The sequence below is a fragment of the Diadema antillarum genome, unplaced genomic scaffold, assembly GCF_040938485.1.
Source record: "Diadema antillarum isolate AM-2024a unplaced genomic scaffold, OU_Dant_1.0 seq00000782_RagTag, whole genome shotgun sequence".
In the NCBI taxonomy this organism is placed as follows: domain Eukaryota; kingdom Metazoa; phylum Echinodermata; class Echinoidea; order Diadematoida; family Diadematidae; genus Diadema; species Diadema antillarum.
In genome coordinates, this window is record NW_027271670.1 from 1,216,221 (window position 1) to 1,236,919 (window position 20,699).

A 20,699-nucleotide genomic window follows, 5' to 3' on the forward strand; every position below is an offset into this window, starting at 1 on the left:
ACGGTATCACATGATGGTTTTATATTCCCGACATCTAAACGAGTCTTGTTTGTGTGTGTTTGTTTTTTTGTTTGCTTTTTTGTAAATGCCTTGCAGGCTTGTCTGGTGGAGCTATAGCTGGCATCGTCATCGCCTGCCTGGTGGTCGTCACGGCTGCCGTCCTGGTCGTCGTCTGGTTCATGGCATCTCGCGACTCTAAGACCATGTCGTCATCGGCAACGAGTGATTTCCCTACCCCGGCACCGCCCGCAGGCTTCGACAACGCCCTCTACGTTGCTTCATCAAAGGAGACCAAAATCCAAGTCGATGACAAGGCCACTAAATCCGAGGCGTAGTGGAACAAAATGTCTAGTTTCATCTTACTTTTCCCCTTCCATTTTATAATTGGTTCGAAAGAGGCATATCGATTAAAACAGTTATACCACGTGCAGCAGACTTTGTGAAATAATGGCGTTTGCTATTCACATACAGCATTGTAATTATATTCGTTTAAAAAATCAAGTATTTTCCGCCTAGTTATATAGTGTCGTTGAACGTACGTGAAATATGCGCTACTTTCATGTTCTAAAAACAGGAAAGATGTTGAGGTGTACTCTGCTGTAGGAGGACTGGTTTGAGTGGATAATAACAATTTGTTTGTTTTGTTTGTTCGTTTCTTTTTTCGATGATGATGCTTAGGAGGATTGCAGCTTGTTAGCGTTTAAAAAAGAATCGAACTGATAGTTTGGCCTACTTCATGAAGTTGATGTCCTTTACCTCTTAATAAACATAACGTAATGAAGTTCTATGCACATTTCATCTTCTGCTCATAGCTGTTTATATCATTTGCATCCTAGCTCCATACGTAGATGAACTTTGTGAACTTAAAAAAAAGTCATTTTGCTGGTTACTTTCCTTTACTGTACATTAGTGGGCAAAAGAAACATTTAGTCAGATTGTGGAAAGTATAAACAAACAGTAGGAAATAAACGTTTGCAGAATTTCGACAAGGGGTAAGTGTAAATAGTTTGATGAATTCTAAATCAATGAAGAAGAAAGAAACAGAGAAATGAAATATACTGCGCCCTCTGTCGACATCATGATGTCAGTTTGAGGCAACAAGAGCCACAAGACATATTTTTCTACATTAATGATCGATACTCTCACGCTCCTTTGTGTTTTCGTTTGTTGAGATGAAATTGAGTATCTCGTCTCGTTTTCGTTTGTTGTGATGAAATTGAGTATCCACTCAACAACCCCCTGAAATACATGGAATATGATACCTGTGCTTTCAACATTTACCGCGGACTTGTTTGTACAGTAGCCAATGCTGAAGGTGTTACGCGGTAGACCTCGCAGAAGAGGACCGTTTGTTTCTTCACCCTTTGATGTCCTTATGAAAATGCGACCAAAGTAATATTGATATCAGACGAGAAGGATTCGATTACTAGAATGTTCTAGAAGCACGCGGTAATTTGATGTCAGACACGGATTATATCACGTTGGATTGCAAGTATACTAGATATAATTATCATCAAAGCACAATTAGATCTCCGCAAAATGTGGTATCGAGGCACGACAGTCGGATGAAGCTGATACCAGTAGCTTTAGAAGCATTACTTCTCTTTCATTGTACATGTGTCGTAAAAGCTATATTCTCTGATTGACAAGTCACGACATGGATTTACTTTTCTCAAAAATGTTCATGTATAATATAGTCAGTAACTGAAGCAGATTTTTGTTCCTTTTATATACAGATTCGATATTTTCTACCAATGTTGCGTTTAGCTAACAGACGAACACATCGCTTATAGTTTTCCTCGATAATCTTTCTAGATGTTATTTTTGCCTTTCAGAGGTAGATACCAAAGTATTGGATGCCAAGGCTTGATGTATCAACACAAAAATGTGTAATTAATATGTTTTTACGTCGTACCGCGTGTTAGTGGTGAAACTTTCACATGTTACCAATAATGTGTGTGAATTTATTTGCCGATGGGCCCCCTTGTGCACTGATTTTGCAATAAACATAATCAAAACATATCCTCAGTAAGTGTGTATTGTTTTCAGTATGCGTGTGAACGTGTTATGATTTTCTCAGTTTCCAAAATTACTGAACATATGGGTTACGCTCTGACGTCATCCATGCAGCAAACTTCATGATCATTTTGGTTTGGTGTCTCCAAACTTGTGTGATTGGCCTGTGTCGATTACTAATGAAATACAATCACGGCGCGTAATAAGTCTTGGAATAAAAACCTATCTATCCTTTCGAGAAGGTCCAAATCTTCATATACACTCAGCAAAAAAAGTAAGTTCCCCCTAGCATTTGTGGATATATCTCAAAAAGTATTCAACCGATTTTCATAATTCAAACGGAAATGGATAAAGAATTTTATTACTCATAACATGAGTGGCAAATCATTGCCACCAGATACCAGGTGTGAAAAAATGCATTTTATGTCAAAATGCATGGAAACAAAAGTTGCACTTTAGTGATTTGCAATGACTTTTACACACATAATCAAACAATCACTCATGATTCTGAACATTTAAGCATGGGTTATTGCATATTTCTCTATCTCTTTCTTTTCATGAGCATATAGTGAAGTATTTGATAATTGATATGTCCACCACCCGCAATGACCAGCCGCCATCTTCTCATACTGTTAACTAAAGTTTGTACTTGGCGCTGCTCAATGTTGGCCCATGCTCTCTGCAAGATGCGCTGAAATACTTGCAGTGAAGTGTCATCTTTCAACTTCTTGCTCGCTTTCCACTTAATGATATCCTAAAGATTCTCTACTGGATTACAGTCAGGGGATCTTGCAGGCCACTCCATACGTTCGATGTCATTTCCCTCAGCAAACTGATCTACAACTTTAGGGCATGATGCCAAATGCCCACAGGCACACTAATGTGATCAACCTAAATTGGAATTACAAATCACATGGCTTCTACCAATATTTTCATATTGAGAAGGCCTATTGTTCAAAAAGTATGCATAACATCTGTTTAATAGGGAAGCACATTGTACCTGAAGAAATTCCTGAGAATTACACAATTTAAAAAGATCATTTGATAACTTACATAGGAAATGTATACAATATGCTTCCTATGGCCTAAAGTGCAACTTTTTTTCCCATGCATTTTGACATAAAATGCGATTTTTTACACCAATAATGATATCTGGTGGCAATGATATGCCATTCATGTTATGAGTAATGAAATTCCCTATCCATTCCCGTTCGAATTATGAACATCCGTAAAATACTTTTTGAGATATATCCAAAAATGTTAGGGGGGAACTTACTTTTTTTGCTGAGTGTATATATATATATATTATATTCATGTCGCTGTTTGGTTTGATATTTTTTTCTCTCTCTTCTATTTTCCCCCGTGCTGGTAATTAGGGATGTTCAGGCTTTGGCAAGTACATGACATGACTTTTCTTGTACTAAACTGCTCATGTTATCATGTTTCACTAGAAATAAGTATGTAAAAATTCACGCATGGTGTGCACGTTTACCAAGCGACAGCTAGTTGCGAAGTCCTGACAGGAGAATCGTGTCAGATTAGTGTGCCTGCCACTCCATTTACTGCATTCTTTGTCCCCATTCGGTACTATTCTTTTAAACGTCTGCGCGTGACAAGTACCATCGTTGTTTTTTACCACTGTTAGTTTTTCACTTATTTCATCTGAAAGAAAATGTTAGGTCACATAACAGTGCATTGTGCTGTAGATGACGTCGTGTGTATTCTGGGAAAGTACTTGACACTCGATATTAGATACCTATATACGATAATGACTGCATGAGTGAACGTTACTTACCTGTTTTATCTTTGATCATTTGTGTACGTAGACATACGGAAACTACATCTGGAGATGTATTTTGTCCTGGGTAACGTCGAAATTGTGACAACAGAATGATTATTGCTCCCACCGTCCCTCCGGAAGGAAGAAAGAGTTCGAGGGGTGCTTAAAAGCACCAGTCTGTCACCCTTCCCCCCTTTAACTATAACAACTTCAATAATGCTATTCCTTTTTTCCTTATTATTCATGATTATAAAATGGGTTCAAGAATGTAGCCAATAGGAAGCGCTGAAATGAGTCACGCGTGCTTTGGTTACTCAGTCCCATTGCACTGCGTGTTAAATCCTATTGCCGATCGTCTGTGCGTGCGGCGGCTCCTTTGAATTGCATGCATACGCGCTGTCAATCCTGTAAACAACTTCTAGTCAAGTGTGGGCTGCTGGTTGCCAACCGGCGGCCTTTAATTCTTCCCTTGTGCATACAGTAGACCAAGCGTTGTGGGACCGGACGCGTACATGGAGTCACTTTGAAGGGCAAATCCAACGATTTTGCAGGTTAATTCTCACGCCGTTTTCAAAGTATGTTGTCTAGTAGGCAGTGGCGTATCTAGGGAAAATGGCGCCCGGGGCAAGCGCGAAAATTGTGGCCCTAATTTCTGAAAAAGTGTTCAACCCCAACCCCATCCCGGTAGGGACTTAAAAAAAAGTCTACATGATATGCTTTTTCAAGCACTTAAAAGGGGTCTTTTGAGGGTGATTTAAATGTAATAAATTTCGATAAATTTTGGCGAGCGAGCGCAGCGAGCGAGCCGAAAATTTTTGTATATTTCCGCGTCATCATCACGTTTTGTTCTTATCTTTTTTTGTGTGATAAATTTTGGCGAGCGAGCGCAGCGAGCGAGCCGAAAATTTTTGTATTTCAGCTTACAAAGCATGGAATTCTTGTCAGTTTTTGCTTATTAAATCTTACAATTCTAATCAAGAAAATTAATGGTGACGGCCTTATAGATAACGACTTATACCAACAAACTGAGGACTTGAAAAAAATACTCCAAATTAGTACGCGCGTGTGAGCCGAAATTTGTATATTTCCGCGCCATCATCACGTTTTGTTCTTATCTCTTTTTTTTTTTGGAGAAATTTTAGCGAGCGAGCCGAAAATTTCTGTATTTCAGCTTACAAAACATGGAATTGTTGTCATTTTTTGCTTATTAAATCTTACAATTCTAATAAAGATATAGTGACGGCCTTATAGATGAGGGTGATTTAAATGTAATAAATTTAGATAGATTTTGGCGAGCGAGCGCAGTGAGCGAGCCGAAAATTTTTGTATATTTCCGCGTCATCATCACGTTCTGTTCTTAGTTTTTTTTGTGATAAATTTTGGCGAGCGAGCGAGCCGAAAATTTTTGTATTTCAGCTTACAAAACATGGAATTCTTGTCATTTTTTGCTTATTAAATCTTACAATTCTAATCAAGAAAATTAATGGTGACGGCCTTATAGATAACGATTTATACCAACAAACTGAGGACTTGAAAAAAATACTCTAAATTAGTACGCGCGAGTGACCCGAAATTTGTATATTTCCGCGTTTTGTTCTTATCTTGTTTGATTTGGTTTTTTGCGCCCCCCCCCCGTATGTTCGACACCTTTGGCGCCCTCGTTTGATCCAATAGGCGATCGCTTCAGAACGAAAGAAATAAAATTGCAGCCGCTGCTCCGTGTAACATTTTGCCTTCTAACGATGGCATGTGTGAACACAATATACATTGTCATTTTGTCCGCGTCATCATCACGTTTTGTTCTTATCTTCTTTTTTCTCTTTATATGAATTTTGGCGAGCGAGCGCAACGAGCGAGCCAAAATTTCAGCTTACAAAACATGGAATTCCTGTGTGAACACAATAAACATTGTCATTTTTTGTTTTCATCTTGTTTGATTTGGTTTTCTCTCCCCCCCCCCCCCCACCCCCGTTCTCCCTCCTTCCCGGGCGAGTTTTTTTTTTCCTTCTTCTTCTTCTTCTTCTTTTTTTTCCCTTCTTTTTTTCTTTTTCTTCTTCGTTTTTTTTCTTTTTTTCGTTTTCGGCGCCCCCAAAGAGTAGCGCCCGGGGCACGTGCCCCCCTTGCCCCCCCCCCCCCCCCTAGATACGCCACTGCTAGTAGGCCTATATGAGGAGTCTATCCAAGTCTTTAAGGTAAAGGGTGCATATTCTATGTAAAATAAGTAAGTTTTCATGCGGGAACTTAAGTGTCCGGAAACCCAACCCCCATCATAATTATACTGTATGTGCGGGATTTCCGAGTGCGACGCGACATGCGTAAATGTTTGGGACGAACATTTTCGGACGTCTTGACCCACAAAGGTACGTAAAAAACGCTGAAAAATGCTGTTAGTTTTCGAATTTTATAAAACAAATGATGCACAGGATTATTTCGTGGCGTTAGTGGAGGCGTATAGCTCACTCTCGGGTATTTACAATGTAGTGCAACATGCACTCGGCTTCGCCTCGTGCATGTTTCACAATTGTAAATACCCTCGAGTGCACTATACGCCTTCACTAACGCACTCTATCCTGTGCATCATTTGTATAATAATCAAACTGTTAGCATTAGAGGAAATGGCTAGTTTTACCTTGCAGCCTTTCAGGAAGTGGTATTTATCATGGAACCTTTCTGTCAAATCATCATATCATGAAAGAGTCATTAGGTCAAAGTGCTTATGCTGTTAAAGCTGAAACATAGTGTTCGGAGGGGCTCTAAAGTTATCTCCCACCACTTGCAATTTACTTCCAATATATCGGAAAGCTCTACAAGGAAACTTGGCGGACTAATGCGATTTGTCTGGAAAATAAGTTGTATTGTAGTATTTTGAGATAAAATGTGTGAATTAATAAAAGTCGGGTCCTGAAGCGACCTTCCCCTGCAGTTAAATGGGTACGTAGAAGGCTGCTATGATCGATTCATATCCAAGCAGTACTGAATCGCATGCAGAACACGCTGCAGACAATTCACTCTCGCGCGCAGTGGATACCGCTATTGCTCGATATAAATTATTGTAATCGATGTGATCGAATATGAAACATCCCGCAGCAACCAAGATTGAGTAAGCTCTGAGATTGTAAGTTCTTCCGGCGAAGCTTTTTGGTTAATTTTCGTCGTTACCCAACTGAAATCGTGTTATTATAGAATTATATCACACATTTCTAATTCATTTGTGTACGTTTTATAGCAAAATCGACAATAATATGCAGCCATACGAGTATCTGTTTTCACTTTATGAGTGAAAGTGTGCAACTCGATGCTCCTAAACTCTAACATATTTTAGACTCAATCATCTGTATATCTTGGCCCTAGTTATAAAGCTGCAGGTGCAGGCCGCCTATTGACAATGATGATGACGAACAGACAATGATTTGATATGTATTCATGATGAATTTGAGAACAACCTTGATGATGATGACCACATAGATTTATGTACCGAGAGAATAGCCTCGTCAGTGATAGCAATAATGTTCTTTTTATCAAGGACAGTGCCTATAGAGAGTATATAAGACATGATGTAGGGTCTTCCCATCTCTATTTTTTATGATGTACAATTGATTAGTTATTTCTCTTAAGTACACCGAAGTTTTACGGGTCTGAACTCCAAAGTACGAACAACTGAGGAACATCAAAGTAATGATGAGTATAAAGCTTTAACCGCTCGCAGTCGAAGCGCTGGGACATAGCTATAAAGATAGCATAGTCCGGCATTTACATTTCCTCTCACCTTTGATGAAAACATTCCCATCCACATTCAAAGTTGAAGCAGTAATGCTCGCCTGGATAGACGTGTGAATCCCAGGGTTGCAACGCGCGAAGTTTACAGACATGGCTTTCGACAATGTTCTGTCCGTTCTCGGGGAGTTTGGGATCTACCAGAGGAGGATCTGTGTTCTCGTTATTTTGCTTTGGTTCCCTGGCGCCGCTAACGTTCTGTCGATCGTCTACCTATCGGTTCCAGCGGATCATTGGTGCTCAGTAAGCTCTTTTACCCTCCTTTGTTTAACCTCTATAACCGTGAATTATCAAACTAATTTTGACCAGCAATATTCGGCACATTGATCAGTGATCGTATGTACACATTTACCTTCATGCATTGTCTTTACATTGTATTATCTTTCACAACAAAGAGAACAGTTTTACAACTCAATCTCTACCTTCATGCACTGTCATGGCAGTTTTATTACACTAAAAAAAAAAGAATACAGCGCACTCCCGTTACAAAGGACACGGTTATAACGAAATTTCGTTACAAAAAAGTAAATATTCAGATCCCAAAGTTATCATCATAGTCTATAAGGGTGTAAAATTATTTACAACGAACTTGAAATAGTGATTTTTTTGTAATAACGAAGTCATTTCCGAGCGCCATTGACCAAAAAGAAGAAAGAAATGTGTTCCGTTATAACGAAATGGGAATCGCTCACGGAATTGCATCGCATGACAAACCTTTACAGAGCGTCTTTGGCACGAGCGAACGCTTTGCATTTCAAGGCAGAAATCGCTCTGCGTTCGCTTCATGTCACACGCCGTTTCCCAGGTTGGAGAACTTGCGTTAGCACATGTTCATCTAAAATTAGATAAGGCTCGTTATTCCGAAGGTTCGTCATTCTGAAACGCGCAAATTCCGTTTACTTAGATGCTCGTTAATCCGAAAATGAAATAAGGTTCGTTATTACAAACATTTTGTGCCGTTACTCCGAAGGTTCGTTGATCTCAAAATGAAGTAGGGTTCCTTATTAAGTCTGGAGGTGACTATACTAACAAACGTTCAAGATTTTATATAGTTTTAAGATTAACAAGCATTGAATCGGAATATAACGAACTTTTTCATTTTCGGATTAACGAACCTTCGGAATAATGAATCTGATTTCCTCTTCTGATTTACGAACCTTCGGAATACTGAATCTTGTGAATATAGGGAACCTTCGGAATTACGAGAATTCGGAATAACGAATCTTTGGAAAAACGAACTGCAACCGAATCCTAAACTATCAATTCGTCGGCGTTTTCACGAACCGACGCTATTTCGATTTTGGTCAAAATTTTCAAAATCGAGATATTGGTACCAAATGAAAGTGCTTTCAAAACTCTACCAAATCCCCAAATTTTAGATCACAAAATTAATTATTCTTAATTTTATCAAAGAAAGAAAAAAACGACGGTACTCGAAATATCGAGAAATTGAGAAAAAGGGGTTTCACGAACCGACGCAGTAAAGATATAGTGGGGTGGCTTAGTGACAAATATACTGATAATCGTGACACGCCGGACAAAAGTGTCATTTTTTCCTCAGACATTTGTATATATATGAGGATCAAAATTAGGGGGTGCTCCAAGAAATCCGCCAACAGAAAAAATGAGAAAATACCCTTAATTTGTACATAACAATAATGTCTGAATTTATAGACTATACACAGGGCGTTCGCCAGGTTTCTGTACAATGCAATGCAATGTACATGGTTGCTAGTCTTAAAATTCAGACCCTCAATACGACATATTATGTGCATGTTTACAATAATACACCGTTTTTACTGGTTTTCCTATAGTAACAGGTGGTTTAGTCTGTGTTGCAGACCTGAGGGAGGTGTGTTGGAACAGTCCAGTTTTCTTAAGCACCTTTTCATTAAATGATTTGATATTATTTCTGGTAAAGGATTTTTTTAGTACTGTCTACCTCCTGTAGAGAAATGGCGAAGAGTGAAGTGTGACTCTGGCTCAGATACTTTAAATCTTGGGCAATGACTGAACCAGGTGTAGGACGTATGTCACAGCTCATTTTTTCTCCCAGTACCACTACTTTACCAGTAGAAGAGCTGCATATTCCATTGAGAACTGAAGGTTTTGGGTATTGCCCTACATATTTCCAAACAAATTTAACCCGTTTCCTCCAAGATTGTGTGAATTTCATATTAGCGCAGGGATTACCGGTTCCCGCAAGCAATTTCTATAGTCCGCACTTCCCCTCTCTATATGTTTCTTATTTCTTATGGGGGTTATTCAAATGTTCAAAAAGGGTAAAAGTTTGTTTTCACAGATGAAGTTGAATTTAGACAATTTGAATATCTTTAAATATATATTTATATTTGTAATTTCACTCATAAAGACTTAAAGCGGTTTGAATATTTTTGGTGTGATAGCTATGTATAGACATGTTATTCAAAAGTAAAAGCAATGTTTGATTGGTTCACATTATCCAAAGGGGGTGGGATGTAGTTGGCTTGTGAACAAAGTCTATGGGGAAGTTTACAAAGTTGATAAAAATAAAACAAAATCGGCATAGAGCAGAATCTAAATCACAATATAATATGACAAAATTCCCGACCCCAAAGGCGGTTGATTCTATGATGCTTTGTGTCAAAGTACAATGTACATTCCAAACAAAATACATGTGATTGATAGGAGGAAAAAGTATGGTACATTAAAGAGAACAATAGTTCAACTAACCCCTAATAGTCCAGCAGCATATATGATTGTTAAGTTTTATCGCCTTGTCAACTGAAGATGATGTTACATAATGACAATTATCAAAGTCAGCTAGATCTACTTGTATATATCAAGAAACCAAAAAGAAGGGGTGGGATGGGGTGGGGAGAGAATAATGAAGTAAGTTATCGGTATCCGTAGTTTTGGTTTTCAGTATATTCATTTTAATTTCCTTAATTCCCGTTAGGTCACCATGGATTGGAGAGTTTGTGTACTAGTACTCTGCCAGGAACAAACACAAGAAAAACTTAAAGGTCCTATGTATACTTTTGGGAGAGTGACTTGAAAATTTTTTTCAGGATATCACATTTGATGCATAATATGTGTAGGTCTGGGGGCATTTCATGAAGCATTTTGTCCGACGAGTTGTCAGACAAATTTGCTCTCTGCCAATCAGATGCAAGGATTTCTGTAGCTTGTAACAGTTTGTCAGAAAAATATCCGACCAAACTGCTTCATGAAATGCCCCCCTGTTGTATCACAAGACATCCTACCATACAGTTTTTGCAATCAAAGCAAACATATAAGGAGATATCAGTATTTTTCTCATTAAAGTATAAATTTCGGACGGTTTAGTCTGGAAACATTTTATTATAAAAATATTGTACACATTTTGTGTTATTAACAATACTTAACATTGATGTTTATACAGATTCATTTTTTTTTTAACAGAGGTTCTTTATATCCGTAACTCACACTTAAGAATAATATTATTTTCAAGCACTAATTCTGGGTTTTTGCCTTTAATTGTCCACAAAAAGGAGGACTCAATGCATAAAAGGTGTATGCTTTGTTTTTGGAAAAATGTTGAGGAGATCAGGAAAATTACGTATATTGATGTAGATTTTGGACCTGAAGGAGCAGTTAAAGCATTTTTACGAAACAATGCCTTGTGGCATCGTTCTTATCATCAAAAATTAATAATGACGAACTCAAATGAAAATTTGAGGGGGGAAGAAAAGACGAACATAATGACATGAGACAGCTTCGTAAAGATTAAACGCTAAAATAGACAATGCAGCCTCTTTTCTCAGTTCATACTTATCCAGAGTGTGTGCTTTCTTTCCAGTACCGGTATTATTATTCAGATAGGTTAGGGGAATCCATTTGAATTGAGTGATACATCATTTTAAAACTTAGAGTCTGCTCTTTCAGAAGCTGTCCTTCAAGGACAAGTCCACCTTCATGCGCACGTGGATTGAGTGAATACAACAATATTAGTAGGACACATCACAGAAAGCTTGGAAAAATCGTACAATCCGTTCAAAAGTTATGATTTTTTAAAATGTCTGCACAGTCGCGGCTGGATGAAAAGACTACCACAGTGTATGATGTCACATGCGCACATTGTAAGGAAAATAAAAAGAGAATTTCACAAAACCATACTTTTTGAGTAAAGTTCACATTTCTTTGACTTGCTACTGACGTATGTTAAGGGTAATATTATTCCCCCTGCCTTCTGAAAGAGAAGTCGAGTATCCTTTTGTAAGTGAAAACATGTTGAATTTTCTTTATTCATTCTTTATATCGTTGTACACATGTGACGTTACAAGGTACAGTAGTCTTCTCATCCAGCCTCGACTGAGCAGAAACTTCAAAAATTCATAACTTTAGAACGGATTGTCCAATTTTCCTTAAAACTCTCTTTGATGTGTTCTACTATTGTTGCTGCATTCACTCAACCCACATGCTATGAAGGTGAAAAATCTTTGTCTGGCGACTTTTTGTTGATCAATTATACCAACCCTGATGGAAATCTCTTCAAATTCATGGACGTTCTAAAGTCTCCTTTAAGTTTAACCAAAATCTATATATGTAGTTGTCATGGCAACGTACCACTTAACACTAATCAAAAGTATTTCAAACCTCTATACATCCCGTCGATCAGTTGTACCTATTCAAATGGAATCTCTTCCAAATTGAAAAATAGCCTCCTATATAGTATAACTAACTTCAACTAAAAATCCTAGTTTTGGGTTGCCATGGCAACATACAAATCAACAGTTATATTTGACCCCTGCTTTATACTCTTGGTACCTTCTATATAACGTTCATATCAAATTTTGTGAAAATTGAATCTTCCTACCTGGAGAAATAAACAAAAACATGATTTTTAGAAAAAGTTCATTGACCTTTGACCTTTGACCTTTGGAAAATTCACTCCAAATTCAATCAAAATATTTTACTTGTTCTCAATATTCTTCCTGCCAAGTTTTATCCAGATTGGATATTCCTGACCTGAGAAATAGCCAAAAAACCTATTTCACAAATAAAGGTCATTGACCTTTGACCTCTGACCTCCTTCCCAGCATCAATATTTTTGGAGCACCCTATTTTTTGAGAAGGTACATCATGAAGTACCTTTGGTGAAAAAATCATGCTTTTGTCCGCCGTGTCACGATAATTTCACTAAGCTACCCCACTAATACGCCGGTTCGTGAAACCCGAATTGCTAGGGTGAAGAGCAATGCGGGTTTTACGAACCGTCGCAGTTGCATTATTTTGAGCTTTGTTCAACTTACTGGCCTAGAATTAGGTTTTGGCCCTAATCCAGATCTCAGAGTGAGAACCAAACCTTCTGAAAGATGAATGACGACCTAAGCCAGCCCACTGTCCACGAGTGAAGTGAATGGTAAGCTATAATCCTATTAAAATCATGCTCAAAATAACAGTTTCAGTTGGACTACCATAACCATTAATTGCGGTAGAGTGTAGTCCCATGTATTCAATCGCGTGATGCTTATGAAGCCTAGTCTGTAAACGCCATCCAATTTCAAATTAGATCCCAAATCATATTATTTATAGTTTCTTTTCAACTTATGTCGTTGCTTCTGAGACTACTGAGTACTGTAGTCGTAACGTCTGTGTGCAAGACATGCAAGATGTCAAAGTCTCGAAGACACTCCTGGCTATGCCTTGACTTGAGTTGAAAATGAAATCATGAGATTGACAAAGTAGGCCTACTAAACTAAAAAAAAAGTAAAAAGTCTAAAAGTAAAACTCAAAGGAAGAGTAAAGAATAAAGTTAGACATGTTAGACTTTAACTTTCAAGTTTAACTATTAAGTCTAAGTTAAGACTTTTACTTGTAATGCCAGTTACTAAAACTAAGATCAGCTGAAGTCTAAGACCAAGTCAAATTAACACAGAGTCTATAGTCTAGCTCTAGATCTACATCTAGACTAGTGGTAATAGTAGGTAGAGTCCACCCATTTTTTCCCCCAATTTTTACTGGTCCATTCCTGAAAAAGTTACTGGTCAGTGTCCAACAGTGATTTTTCCTGGTCAGGGACCGTCGGACCAGTGCCAGTGTGCAGCGTTGGTGTAGATGTCATCTATGACAGTATGTGGTCTAGTGATACTACCTAAACACTACGAGTAGTACAACTAGTACTCTACAGGTTAGGTGGCTTTCCTGTACAGTGCAGTGTTATAGTATACTTGTGAATTCAGCCCTAGTACCGTACTGTGTGTAGATATGTGACATTATGTCTAACGTTAGTTCGAGTTGAGTACCTTTGAAGCACAGCGGTGGGGCTTTTTTTCCCTAAAACTTGTGAATGCGGCCCAACCAAATGGCGTTTACATATTCACGCGTGATTGTTAGTGATACAGTAGCGCTGTCGATTTCCACAGCATCCATGCATAATCTTTTGTCCTTTCTTCTTTCCTTTTTTCCCTTTGTTCTTTCACCCTTTTTATTCTTGGAATCGAAGGACTTCTAAGAAATGTCCCTCGACTGATTTAACCAGGACTCTTGAGTCCTGGTAAACCTAACCTAACCGAGTAACCGTTAACATTTGTTAGGCCTAACATAACAGTAACACTGACTTAGCCCTGTATTGACTTTGTCTTTGGCCGACTTACTGAGATGGCGAGTCTAACTCTTTAACGTTAGTCTAAACGTAGTCGTTAGATCTGTCAGTGTCAGTGTCACCGGTTATTGTATATGGTGCCATCTCTAACGTACGTTAACAAGTTGATGTTAGTTATCTATGTCAACTTACTGAGTCAGTAATAGTGGTACTGTCATCCTGTTGGATATCGCCGCAATATCATCCGTGACGTGTAAATTTCGTGTCACAAAGACAAAAGTTGCCAAGATCTAATAGTATAAGATGTCTAGATCTAATAGTATAAGATGTCTAGATCTAGATGTAGTCTAGCTCTATAATATAAATTTTGTGAACGACTGGTAACTTAAAAGTGAAAGGTCTAGACTTCACTTAGTCTAAAATTAGACCAGACATTCATGAGGCAAAGGCCTATTTAGTAGATCTATTCTTATTCTATTTTAACGTCAATTCCTACTAACTCGCCACGTGTTATTCCTAAGGCCAAGGACTTCCGGGTTAGTGATTTTTTTTTTCATAAATACCAAACAGCAGACGTGTTTCATTTGCATTCTTGTGCAGACTTCATGAAAATATGTGCAGTATCAAAGAAATATGATGCACATGACAATGCCAGTGTTTTATAGGTGAATGGTTAATACCTTTAAAAGCTGAATGATAATGTAGAGTCTAGGTCTAATTAAGATGTTACAGTCTCTGATAAGAAACAGGTTTGATTGACATAGACTGTTTCCCAAATGCAGGTACATGTAGTAATATTCAGCTATTTCAATGCAATGCCTTGTTTACAAATACATGTAGATTTATATTCATGTGAATGATAATTCAATTTCTACATGAGACATACCAAGTGCTAAACGTAATATCTTGCATCAGTAAAATGTGTAAATGAAGAGACAATTTGAATATGCATCAAATACGAACAGCAGCATTTTTGACATTCTTTGATCCTGCATAGGCCTACCATTTTGTTTTATGTTTAATATAAATAGAGCAAAATAATTTCAACTTCAGTTTTGTTGGCTGATTTTTTTTTCTTCTCAAAATTAAAGTTGTATCTTGTGCCATGATGTTTGATTTTAATCAAAAGTTCTTAATTTCTTTCTTTTCTTTCAGATGACTGGTGCCATGTAGTAGCGAAGAACTGGACTGTCTCAGAAAAGAAAAGGAAAAGTACAGGGTCGTGTACATCACCAACGGATGTGAATACAATGGTAATGTAGAGTCTAGGTCTAATTAAGATGTTAAAGTCTCTGATAATAAACAAGTTTGATTGTCGTAGACTCTTTCCCAAATGCAATTAGTAATATTCAGCTTTTTCAAAGCAATGCCTTGTTTACAAGGACATGCAGATTTATTCATGTGAATAATAATTTAAATTCTACATGAGACTTACTAAGTGCTAGACATAAGATCTTGCATCATTGAAATATGTAAAAGGCGAGACAATTTGAATATGCATCAAAAACAGCAGTATTTTTTTGACATTCTTTGATCCTGTATACCGTTTTGTTTTATGTTTAATATAAATAGAGCAAAATAATTTCAACTACAGTTTAGTTGGCTGATTTCTTTTTCTCAAAATGAAAGTTGTATCTTGTATCATGATGTTTGATTTTAATCGAAAGTTCTTAATTTCTGTCTTTTCTTTCAGATGACTGATGCCATGCAGTAGCGAAGAGCTGGACTGTTTCAGAGAAGAAGAAAAAAGTACAGCATCGTGCTGATCATCAAGGAATGTGAATACAATGGCTTAGGAAAGAAGACAATCTACAGATAGGATAGAAGGGAGAAATTGGGATGAAGGGCGACAACATAAGGACGGTATATCTACAGTGAAATGTGATTGTAAAGTGGAAACATGAAAGGAGATCCTAAGATTGAAGGTGAAAACAATGCATTCCATTCTGTGATGTCGTAATTACAATTTTGCTACACTTTAATAACACTACAGAGAGACATTTATATCAAGGAAAGCTTCATGTGGATATGGAATGTTAGATTTTTTTAAGTGTTCATTGGTATGTATTTCATGATAATAAATCTTGAAGGTTTTGTGTGGTAATCATAACCTTGTGATAAATCTTGATAGATTTCTAAGTGCACATTGGCAATATTTAGATGATGCTGTAATCAGATTAAGTTCTATTCTCCTTTATTCTTTTATTTATTATATTGTTGTCTTCAACCCACTTTGAATGTGTCACGTATGATTCTTATAAACATGGGAACATGCACTCCATGTAAATGATAGGACTTATAACAAATTGACATAATTATTCAACCATCACTAGACAGTTCTGTTGTAAGATGTTCTTTATCTAACTAAAATTGTAAATTATGATACGTGTATGTTCCCATGCAAACTCACAACAAAATACAGAAATTTGATTTCTTTTAATAATAATTCATTATGTCTCTAAATTTACAATTAAAGAAAGTGATTGCAATAAGGATGTCAAACATTGTATATTAAAATAATAGATTATTCATTTGTCTCCATCCGTAGTAACGCACGCAACTGCAGTGTGCAGTTTGTAGGATGCTGTGGAAAAAAAAAAATCACAGGCAGCCCAAGCAGGATTCGAACCCACGACCTCTGGATTACTAGACCAGCGTCATAACCACTAGACCACCGGAGTGCCCTGGCGCTACCTTTACACATGAATAATTAAGCATAGAAGGGCTTGGGGGCGCTTCGAAGTTTACTGCTCTTATTAAATATGTACATGTCATTTGCAACTCAACTAAAGATGATTAAACACACTGAAATTCTTACTTTAAATGATATTCATAATCTGTTTTTTTTTTCTTTAATAGCTTGGGATGTACACTTTATACACTGTATCGGTCTACATTTCGCCTACAATATGGAATTCTTTACTTCGAGACGTTTGTTTTTAACAAACAAAAAATTAAGAGTCCTTTAAAGGTGCTGTAAAACAGTGGTGTTTGTTTGTTTGTTTGTTTTTTGGTGGGGGGGGGGGGGGGAGGGGAGTCAAATTAGCCTTGGCCCCTCTCCGCCGTCTTTTTTTTTCCTTTAGCTGCATTTTTTTTTAGTCATCACATGAAAATTCGTCTGCATCCACCCCGTAGTTTTGCTGATGACCTTTCTTTTTAATTATTTTAGCCACACACAATTTTGGCTGAATTTCCCCACCCCTCTTGTGAATTTGCTAGTACATGTACAAACACATTCCCAGAATGTGTTATAGTACTGGTGGATTAAGGATTCACAGGGAGGGGGGGGGGGGGGTCGGCCAAAATTTCTCTTTTCTCATATGTAACAAGCCTTCGGGGCGAAAGGCTGATATTATGGGCTTTCTACACACATTTTTAGATGCTAATGGTTAACATGAGCATGATCATTTATGTTGTGATTAATTTGTTTCCTTATATATGTATGACTTCTATTAGAGACTTAATTGGCTTGGCACTCCTTACATCGACCTATTTTAGACACCCATTTCCCTCTCTCTCTCGTGCTTTTTCTCTACTGTCCTGTGAATAGTGTAACTACATGTACATGCAGTACCTCTTCTCTTTTGTATGATATACATCAAGTTTTTATCTGAGCATATGGGTGTTGCAGCACTCTCAAGCTTCATGCATATGCAGCAACATCTTTGTGTGGTCATATACATACATGTAATTATGCTTGATGTATTAATTTGAGAATGTTATTCTTTCTCTTGTATATGTTCCGTCCGCACTCTATAGATGTAAATGTACGATGTAAGATTTGGTGTGCATATTCGAACTGTGTTCCTCTTTTTGTGAACACACAAGAACTGATATAATAATGAACTTGAATTACACATATTCTTGAATCTTGATTCCATCTCCATTTGCCATTAGATATGTATTGATTTATGGAGCTCTTCCACAATTGTTATCCTTCCCATTGTCATTACTCATCTCTGAATAATTCAAATTTGATATTTTATTGAGGACCTATGTTTCTTCGATTACATAATGTACCTCTTCAATATATTGCTGCAAAAGGCATAATAAAACATGACCATTATCATATATTTAAAATGAAGCTTGAAATTCTGATAGTGTTGATATTCATGTATTTTTAGGAGTTTATCAGTTTCGAAGAGTGCATGCAGGATGAGTTTTATGTTTTTATATGATCAGGTGCAGCTATCATAGAATCTGTTGAGCAGGAAAGAGAAAGATGGAAAATGAGGAATTATGAGTGATTTCGCATGCGAGCCAAATGACAATAATGACACTGATAAAAATTGTGACAAAGTAAATGTCACAAATATGTGGAATAATAAGAAATAAAGAAATTAATATATTATTTCAGAGAAAGAAATAACAGAGTGCATGCATGAGTATGAAAGATGAGTAAATACAAGTAATTATTACTGACTGGCACGTCTTTTTCCCAAGATTTAGCGGTATCCTTCATCTTAGAACAAACATTCATAATTATTATGAAAGAAGTGAACTGAATTTGAATTAAAAATAATGTGAAAAATGAAAAAGTAAGTTAATTAAGTAAAAAAAAAACAGTAAAAAGTAAAAAATATGAAACACAGCATACCGAATACATGTATTACCAAATGATAGATGTCCAATTGCAAAAGTGTTAAATAATAATATAGGCCCTATCCACAAAAAGGGGGGGGGGGGGGCAAAGAAATCTTTGGAACGGTCAACCACAGCTATAATAACAATGCATGCGTGTACTAAATGAAGATGAAAACAATGACAACACTCTTTTTAGAACAATTAAGAGAAACTGGCTTGTATTATCATCTTAATTATCACTAAATGTATTGTAATCATCACAACAATCATTACATGACAATTAATTTCAATTAATAAGGTTATTGTTGATAAGCAGGTATAGCCCTAATAGTATTTGTATGTAAACACATACGAAAATGAAATAGCGACGGTTCGTAAATACACGCGTATTGCACGTTACCTATTGTACAGGCCCTACAGCGCGGGTCTCACGAACCGGCGTAATACAACTTACGTCGGTTCGTGAGACCCGCGCTTAAGTACATAACCTATGGTGTGCGCATGAAACGATGGATTTACGAACCGACGCAGTGAGTTTGAAGACAGAAATATCGTAATTTTTTTGAATTCACACTAAAATTACACTATGGATAGGAAGAACAACTTCCACTCTCATCACCCTGTCAAAATTTTCACACACAAGACAGGAAAAGTCATTGAAAACGTTGTCTAAAACTTGTGAGATCTTTAAACGCGATTTTCTCAGAACTGCATTTTCGCTCAAAAACGAAATAGCGTCGGTTCGTGAAAACGCCGACGAATTTTTCAAACATGTGTTTTCAAACTAGGCATGAAAGCACAGACACTTTCATGCTCTCTTTTGTATGTAAAAATTTAAACGACAACAATGAGACTGATTGCATTGCATTTGATATTGCCTTGCGGCGTAAGATGGGTTGTTTGATAAACAACATACAATATTAAATGGATTAGTCAAATACCGGTTAGTGATTGGCTAAACACAGTCACGTGATGGAGGCACACTGGTTATGTTCGCCCATGGGGAGAACATTTTTATAATGTTCTCCCATGGGAAAACATTTTCAAGTAACAAATGACAAACGATACCAAACGATTGAACGATCATATTTTCACGCAATCGATAGCATAAATTTGCCTATTCCATAGAATGTGATTTGACTAACCCATATGATATAACAGATGATGACTTCTGTTTTCGGGAACATGTACCAAACGTTCCACCCTCAGTTGAGATGCTATTTCGGGAGGCTATAAGTCCCTCGACTTCGTCTCGGGACTTATAGTCTCCCTCAATAGCATTTCAAACCCTTCGGTTCGGCATGTTCCCTCTCCGCCAGTCATCATCTATATGATATACGCCGCATGGTGTGCGTGCTTTCATCAAATACTGTATTTTGTTTGGTTATAACGAAATTTTAATATTCTGGTAAAAACTGTCGGTCCCGCGAGGACTTCGTTATAACAGGAGTGCACTGTAGGTTTTCAGCGTAACTGTTTTTTTTTTTCTTCTCACATTACAATCGAATCACAGGATATCCTTCAATTCATCATACACGTAGAACGCATCATACATTAAGAGTACAAAGGGTTGTGAGACATATGTCAATAAAACAACATTCTTTTATGGACTTTAATATAAATGCACGTTATATATTAAGTCTAACACGTATGGAGAATGTGTGATTAAGAATAGCATCAGTTCTGTGGAATTCTCTTTCAAGTATAGCCTCATGCAGATAGCAATCTGACCAGCTTTAAATGTTTAATAGACCGTCTTTATGTAAGTGCTTAGCATCTCTAATGGTTTCCCACTGATTTACAAACTTTTGTACTTTTTTTTCTCCGTTTTAGGAGTAACAGACCTTAAGGTGCTGTCTTTACTACGAAAAGATTTCTCGATCATTCGAGATGCTCTATATCAATTTTAACGAAATTGAATTGGCTATGTCTCTTCGGCATGTTCGCCAATTAATAAAAACAATTTAAAAAATACCTTGC

At 37.2% G+C, this 20,699-nt stretch overlaps 1 protein-coding gene across 1 annotated transcript in view; it reads left to right on the top strand.

Moving 5' to 3' along the window:
* Positions 1-7,663: 7,663 nt before the first annotated feature.
* Positions 7,664-20,699, top strand: part of LOC139739098 (organic cation transporter protein-like) — a 31,632-nt gene continuing 18,596 nt past the window's right edge. The window contains exon 1 of the mRNA XM_071649717.1: positions 7,664-7,813. Within this exon, the coding sequence (XP_071505818.1) occupies positions 7,664-7,813 (150 nt within the window). The remainder of the gene's footprint in view (positions 7,814-20,699) is intronic.